General features: G+C 47.7%; 1 protein-coding gene across 7 annotated transcripts in view; it reads left to right on the forward strand.

Annotated features, from left to right (window-relative positions):
• VANGL1 (VANGL planar cell polarity protein 1) overlaps positions 1–7,249 on the forward strand; it is a 48,017-nt gene extending 40,768 nt beyond the window's left edge. For all 7 annotated transcript variants that reach the window (XM_027681213.1, XM_027681215.1, XM_027681210.1 and 4 more), the window contains exon 8: positions 1,056–7,249. In XM_027681213.1, the coding sequence (XP_027537014.1) occupies positions 1,056–1,316 (261 nt within the window). In that variant the 3' untranslated portion in view covers positions 1,317–7,249. The remainder of the gene's footprint in view (positions 1–1,055) is intronic.
• The last annotated feature ends 895 nt before the right edge of the window (positions 7,250–8,144 follow it).

The raw sequence follows: 8,144 nt of genomic DNA on the forward strand, positions 1-8,144 counted from the left end.
CAGATCTTAAAGGGAAGTAATATTTCCTCTGTAGCATTTTCTCTCTCTCTTTATCTGAAAATACCTGTGACATAATTGGTCTCGTATCCAGTTCAGCAAAGGGAGTACTGAAGAAGTGTTTGAGATAGTGGCCTTGAATCACCAGAAGTTCTCCCTGCAGACTCATGGTAGCAGCATGATGCAGGTGGCAACCTGCAAAGGCATTTTTCGTTTGTTTTTCTGTCCCCTGCTGCATTTTGGACTGCTTCTAATTACTGCCTAAATCTCTGTCTCTGACAGTGTTTCTAATTCATGGGCTGCTTGGTCAAATGTCAGTTTGCTACTTCAGGCCCAGATTGTGACTGTTGACTTGCAAACACAGGAAGGGATTGAATGATAAGGGAAACGGGTCACACAATCCCACTCTCCACAACCCACAGTCCTAGGGAAGGATTACTCCTGGGTGTTCACCCAGGTCTTACTACACTAAGAGCGGAAATGCTGTCAAGAGATGGACCTTATCATCTTCTCTCTGGGAGCCACCTAGGACCTTGCCCAGGTATGCAAGAGAAGGTTCTGCTGCCACGAAGATTGCAAAGGAGACTTTAAAACACAAGCAGCATCAAACAGTGTTTCACGTTCTGCTTCTGGTTTTGCAGGCTCAGGCTGAAAACATGGAAACCTCTGCTTTCCACCTTAGCTTGACCTGAAGGAGAGAGCCAGCTATCCTATCTCACTGTCTGGGACTGCAGTTTTGGGATGGGTTATGGGGCTGGTAGGGGAGAAATTACCTCTGCTCTACTGAACTGCTGCCAGATGGCTGTGCTGATGGCAGAAATCAGGGCTATAACTTTGCAAGCTTGCTGGGATGCACTGAAAGAGGATCTCCTGATGTTTTTGTCTACTGCTGGGGTCTGAAAATCTGGGAGGGACTGGGGAGAAGATGTCTTCTGAAGTGTGAAAACTGGAACAATATTCAGCATGGCAAACCCGTGCTCGCGGAGCCATACTTGGGGATGGGAAGAGAGCAGAGCGAGTTGTGGGGCCGGTGCTAACGTGTGTCGCGCTCTTGGCAGGCATTCCTGGAGCGTTACCTCAACCCGGGCCCAACCCTCCAGTATGACAGGGATCGCTGGTTCTCCAAGCAGTGGACGCTCGTCAGCGAGGAAGCGGTCACAAGCGGGTTACAAGACGGCATCGTGTTTGTCCTCAAGTGCTTGGACTTCAGCCTTGTTGTTAATGTGAAAAAAATCCCCTTCATCAAACTCTCAGAAGAGTTCATAGACCCTAAATCTCATAAATTTGTCCTCCGCTTACAGTCTGAGACTTCAGTCTAAGGGATTTTGAGGGTGGGTTGTTTGGAGATTTTTTTTTTCAATATTGTGCTTTTGGGTTTAATTTCCCCAATGCTGACTGAAACTGGCAGATGATGGACCAGTAATATTTGACCATCTGCACTTTATTTGGAAAGGGGAGGGGGGAGTTGGGATATCTTATCTAGAAAGAAGTATCTTAAGAGGCAACAGGGTGACTTGGCTCAGTTAGCTCAGTCTTGGAGACAGAACAGATTTTTTTTCTTTTCCCCCCTCTTTCCAGGCATACTGTAAATCTCACGCTCTCTCTTTTTCTGCACAATTGCAACGTCAGTATTTTTGTTGGAGTGCTGCCTTATGCCATGTGCACGCCTGCTCTGTTGTGTCTCTTTTTTTGCTACCTGTGGCTGTTCCTGAGAGGGTGTTGCTCCCTCTCCGTTATAGAAACCTGCTGGCACAGGGGTGCAGCAGCCCCTGTTCACTCGGGGAGGAGGGAATATCAAAGGGCAGGTGTGTGAGAGTACTTCTATTCTCTTTTATTCTTTTTCTCTTCTCCATGTGCCTCTTCTGTCAGTGCCAGACCTGTGTGAACGTAGTGGGGTGGTTTCACTCCCTGTGAAATTTCTTGTCTTGAACTGGATCAGCCCATCTTTCAGCTTTTTGAATTTTTATTACTTTTTTTTATTAGTGCTTGTTAGTGAAATTGTTTTGTGTGGCACAGCTCCCTGTTTTCTCTCACCTGCTTCCCTCTCTTCTGCTTGTCCACATCTTTGTCGGGCACTCCCAGGGCTCCCTGTTTCTGTCCCCTTCTGTCTGGCTTTCTGAATGTGTTTCTCCAAGCACTGCCACTTCCTTTTGCACCTGCAAGGGCGTATTTGCACTGGGACAGGGTCAGTGAATAGCTGGCTCCTCCTCAGATAAATCACAGACCCTCCCTATATCTGACAGCCTCTTTGAGGAGAAGGGGGTGCAGGCAGGAATGTGCCCTTCCCTCTCAAGCCAGTTTCAAGTGTGTCTGGAGAAAAGACCAGCAAAAGCATTTCCCTCCTTAAGGAGAAGAGCCAGGGATGGGCTGACCCCTGCCATGTTCACTTGCTTTGGAAAATTGTTGTGCTCTGGAAACACTGCAGTGAGCCCTTCCCCACCTTACACCTTCAGCTGTAGCTAAGAAATACCAAACAATGTTCTGAATGTTGAAAATCTGCCTGCCTTTCTTGGCCTTGCTATGCTGTGGGAGTTTCTGCTCAGTGCTGGGATCTGCTCCTGAGAGAGTTTTGTTTGTAAGGCTGCCTTTGGCCACCAGTGCAGCTTTCATGTGTGAATTCAGTGTCACCTGAGTTTTATGGGATTCTAGAAAGTTTGTTTTTAACAATGACCTAAATCGGTGTCTGAAGTCTGATTGCCAGCATGGGGGCATCGCATCCGTGTTCAGGTAACGCAGCTGCTAGGCTGGCAGTGACCTGCCTTCAGTCAGGTACCCCTGAGATCCACGTGAATGTAAATGTTCATTCTGCTCAGTCTTTTGCCATGCAAATATCCCTTATCAGGCAGGATCTGGCCTGCCCTCTGGAACTAGGGCCTTCTTCCTTGTGTTAGCCAGTGCCTTTCATTGCCAGACTGCACAGTCTTCTGAGGAAGGCTGTAACAGCCCCACCTGTCCCCTTTGGCCTTTCCCAGGCCTTTCCTGGGCTCCTCCAGGAGCTCCTGGGGCTGCCTCCATGCTCCCATCAGGGTGAGGTGGCCAAGCAAAGAGTGGAGCTCGTGGCACAGCAGGTGTGGGCTGACTGGTGCCCACCACGAGCTGGTGGGAGGGAGCTGCCACCTTAAGAGACACTGGGGACAGGGCAGGAGGGTCCATCCTCTTCAGCAGCAATGGAGATGCATGTCCAACAGCACCTGTGGATAGTCCTCTTGGGATCAAGGGAGCACCCTGGGGAGCAAGGGTCCAAAGTGATGATTCTCTATCCAAGTGACCCCTGCAGTTTCCTTCACCTTTCTTACAAGTGTGTGGTAGTCTCCTGGATCCTTTTTTCTCCATGTCATGTGCCAGATGTGGTTATGAAGAAACTAGATGGCATGATACGTGATGGGATTAGGCCCTTTGCCCTTAAAGGGTGGGAAGTAGGTAGACTTTTCTCTAAACTCAGTGTTTGGGTTTCTTTGTAGATCAAGCTTTCTGGTAGTCTGTATGGGGACTCCTTTATTGCCTGTGGCCTTTGCAGCATTTTACTTTGAAAAAAATAGGTGGGTTTATTCCTTTAAAAAAAAAAAAAGAGAACATAAAGTATCTTACACTTGGCTCTCCTAAAGATACCTGCACCTGGCTTTTATGATGTGCATAACCAGTAGGGTGGGAGAGACTGGGAGTAGCTTGGGAGACTGTGGAGCACTTAATGCCTGTGTGGAGGCTACTGCCTGTGGCTGAATTGGCTCATTTCTGTGAAGCCAGAACAAGAACCACCTTGCCAGGGGCTTGGGTGTGCCGTGTATGTGAGAGCACCTTGTCACAGGCACATCTGCAAAACTTTCTTACTTTCCCAGGATTTCCTTCCCCTTTTCCCTGCCCCACAAGGGGGGGTGTCTGACACTATCTGCTCAGGAAACTCATGTCTTAATTTTGTTAAATCCTTTAACACATGGAGAACCAGACAGAAGCGGTATGTGCTCGCTCTGGGTCTGCTTCCTCATCTTTGTGCTGTAGTTCCATGCTGCCTTTTCTGCCTGCTGCCAAAAAGGACACTGTCAACGGGGGCCAACTCCTACATTAAATGTTCTTCCCTATGTCAGCAGCGTGAATGTTTTGCCTGATGAAATCAAGGAAAGGACTTGGCCTCTCAAATGGTCTCTTTAGAGACGCAACCTGTTTAGAGGTGAGAACAGACTAAAAGGGGGATCATGACTCCTGAATATTCCCTGTTCAGGTATTTTTAATGAGATTTTTTAGGGTCTCTCTTGTTCCCCTCTCCATGCAAAGTCAGGGGACCACTGTCATATCTACCTCACTGGGGTGTTGTGAGGCTAAACTCAACTTGCTATCAAGTGCTTTGAGATCCACAGGTGAATCTGTGGCATCTATAGGAATTCAAACTCTTTAAAAAAATACTGAGCGGTGAGAGCAGACTGGTTTGTTTAACTGTGTTTATAGCCAGCTAATGAGTAAGAGTCGAGTCATAGGGAATGAAGCTCTGGTCCAATTCCTGCAGCCTTTGCTTCTGCCGAGCTTGCCAAGAGTTGAGCATAAATACAACTTGTAGGGTTTGTCAGCCAAGTGGAGGCTGTTTTTCCGAATGCCTCTCCTATCCTGCACTGTCTCCTTGCACATATTTTCCCTCCTCTCTCCCAGTCTGGATATTTTTACCTGGCTGGGAATTGTGGGGGGATTTTTTAGAATTCAAGTGTTTTTTTAAGACAACCCTGTTTGTGACGAAATGGACAGTGTCCCCCTCAGAGGAGATCCTTGCACTGGACATCCTTCCTTGGAAGCTGAACCATTCAATAGGGTGCTGTGTTGTCTAACCAGGGGTGGTGGTGCCCCACTCCTCCCTTCCACGTTGGCGTGGTTCCTGTGATTCTCAAGTATGCTGCTTGAATACTTTTAAGGCTTTGGTTTTTAGCTCTCAGATTTGTTACAGCCTAAATCCAAGGCCATGCTGAGATCTTGCAAAACCAGATGCAGCTCAGACTTTCCAAGTGTTCCAGAGCAGATGGAAATGGCTGTGGGTTTCCACAAAGGCTGGCTTTCTCTTTCATGGCTAAAAAGTGAAAGATTTGGATTTCTTGCAGTTTATCAGAGCATAGGGGCAGATATTAGACCCATACTACTTTGCCAGTCTTGTAAATAGGCATGGGCAAAGGTTTTAGCACATCTGTTGGCCTCTCATTGCCATGTGGCTTCAGCCATCCATGTGTAGGCTCTGTGGGGCTGCCCCAGTTCTCAGACTCCTTTCGCATTCCTGGGAAGCAGACAGCACTCTTGAAAGTATAAGCACTGTAGGACTCCCCTCCATAGTGTACCAGCCCTTGACCAAGCTCCTGTAATCAGCTTGGGGAGGTTGGCTGTTACCAGTTTTCACCCTGCAGAGGGGAGACATTGCCATCCACGCCCCCCTGTAGACAGCAGGGTAGCTGGGGAGAGATGCACTGGGCATGAAAAGCTGGTGTGATGCAGCTTGATCACAGAGCAAAGTCACCTCCTGCTTCAGGGGTTGCCCTGGTGCCTTCAAGAGCAATGTCCCCCTCCCCCCAGAGGAGGGTACTGGAGAGAAAGGCAGATCTGATTTCAGCTTCTGCCAGCTATTTCTCTGACTTCTGCCTCTAAAAATTTTTTCTGCCAGCAAAGTGAGTCTCTCCAGCTTCCATCCTCACTTCTGTGCATTTTTTCACCCCAAAGTTCCTTAGTGAGGCACAACAAGTATCTGCTGGGAAGGGAGGTGCTGAGACTGCAGTTTAGAGCTTGGGGGCAACTCACAGTAAGCTCAAGTTTGGGGAGATCTGAACAAATACTGTCCCTCATAGAACCTCCTAACCTTTTCCTTTGGAATGGAGATATCTGTGCAAAACGTTGGGAATCTGCTGTATGTCAAAAGGTGAAGGGAAGGAGTTTCTGGAGCTGACCCTGCCCCACATAATTAGCTTTGAAAAGTCTTGTTTGAGATGTGCTCACTTCCAACACTTGCTGCTGAAGAAACTGGAAAGATCCATAACTTGCTAAACATGGAAACCTGTTGAAACCAATTTCATCTTGCTTACCAAAATGTGTAAATCTGCCCTTTTTCAAAGGTAGAACAAAAGTCTTGCAGTCTTTTGCAAAATTGCTGTAGTCTGGCTCCTCAGTTGTGCTCAGTTCTGCCCAGCCGTATAAGAGCTGTTCACAAGACGTGTGTGCAGGTGTCTGTTTTCTCATTCAGCTTGTGTGTGTGTCTTATGTGCTTTTTCCCTTCTAGGTATGTGCATTATACATGTCTCAAGCCTCAGGCCAGGCTTGGTGGTTTAGTGTTTAAACTGTGTTAAGAAGGAAGTGCTCTTGGAATTGAGCTGATTTTATAGAACAAACAAACAAAAAAAGGTAAACCCCCAAATTTCTCTTCTAAAAGAGATGACTTTGGGCCATGACGTCTCCTACAGGAGTGTGCATCCTCCTGCCCTCAGGCTGCTGCCTCCAATAGAGGATGACCAAAAGTTGCCGTTTCTGACAACTGTGACCGGTGTGGATCGCTTTGGGATGCTCTGGAGCCAGGTCCTCGCCACCCCAGCGGTACAGCTGGTGTTATCCACCCATCTTTGTCCCTCCAAGAGACTGCATTTTTTATCCCTGTAGCACACGGAAGCCCTGCAGGCAGCAGGCAGCCAGCCCCTCTGCCCAGAGAGGGAATCCTTCCTTCCCTCTGGCTGCTTCTTGGGCACCTCTCACCAGCACCTAAGGATGCTTGGGGCCATCTCCTGTGTGCGCAGTGGGAGATGCTGTGGCTCGCTACCTGCACAGGCATGACTGTGAAGGAATCTTACACTCTTCTGTGCCTGTTTCTTTGATTCAGCATTATTGTGTCTTGGGGAAGGGGGTGGGGGTGGATGCTCTTCCCTCACCCTCCTTTATCACTGTGTAATACTTTTTCTACACACACTGTATAGTAAGAAAGGTTTTGCCAAGGTTTTCTAATTAATAGACACTAACCAGCATTTCTTTCTTTTTTTCCTCTTCTTTGCACATGTAACTTTAACTGCAATGGTACATGGTCTTTCTGTTCTTTTCTAATCGTGGACTTAAGTAAGCAAATTCCTGTTCTCTGTGACATTAATGCACTGTGGGTCTAGCCTTGTAAATTGTTCTGTTCCAAGCTGGGTTCTCTTAAGTTATAGCTGGATGGGGTTTTGTTGTTTTTTAAACTGAAACATAAAACCGTTTTACACTTTGCATATTTTGTACAGTAAAATGCTGGAAATAAACTGAAACCAGATTTGATTGTCCTACTCCTTTCTCTTATCCTTTCAGACGAAAAGCTCTTCTGGTCTTCAAGCATTCCTTAGCTATGGCTAGGAGGGGCCCTGCAAACATGTGGTTTAGCCTTTTTAAGGCTGTCTTTTTGTCACCCTCGTCCTAGGGCCTTTCTGATCTGCCATGCCACAGTAAAATGCAAACTCATTTATCACTCCTGAAGGAAGACTGGTAGGTGGCTGCTTTGAACACCTGAAATCTCAAATGATGGGGAGCAAATGCAGCTGGGGAGGGGGGCATGATTAGAATGGGAACAGGTTTTTCTGCCTCCTGTGTTCTCATAGTTTGCACACAAATTATGAAGTGCAGGATTCACTGCCGAGTTCCTTATTTGGCTTTGGTGAGGAGAAGGAGTGGCAAGAGGTAGAAAAGCCAGTGCTCCTTGTTGGTGTGGATGCAAGACTGTGCTCTTCTAAAAAAAGGTGTAGGGATCTCGCCTCAATAGCATCTCTGGGTGCGGTTTTCCCCACCATCAGTTTCGATACACTTCATGCCAAGAGCTGGGAAAGACCAAGCAGCTGTGCCCAAGGAAATGTAGGAGCAGCTTTCTTGCCTAGACATTCTTTGGTACCCACTCTTCAAGCAAGCCCCCTTTAAGGCAGAGTACCTTGCCTCGCAGCTGTGCCCTGCCCAGCAGATCTTGGTGTCTTCAGCTACTGGAAAAATCCACAGGATGATGCTGTGCAGTGAGGAAGAGTGCAGCAGTTGTGGAGATTAAGCAGCACTCACAAACACACTTGTGGAGAGAAACAGCCACATTCTCTGCCTGGGGGGAGTAGAATATATTTGGGCTACAGAGAGCTGAACTGAGGCCTGGGAGGAAGCAGGAAGGGTGGGATGGGGCTGTGTTCTGTTCTGCC

This window comes from Neopelma chrysocephalum, unplaced genomic scaffold (genome assembly GCF_003984885.1).
Source record: "Neopelma chrysocephalum unplaced genomic scaffold, ASM398488v2 Primary Assembly neopelma1_60, whole genome shotgun sequence".
Taxonomy (NCBI): domain Eukaryota; kingdom Metazoa; phylum Chordata; class Aves; order Passeriformes; family Pipridae; genus Neopelma; species Neopelma chrysocephalum.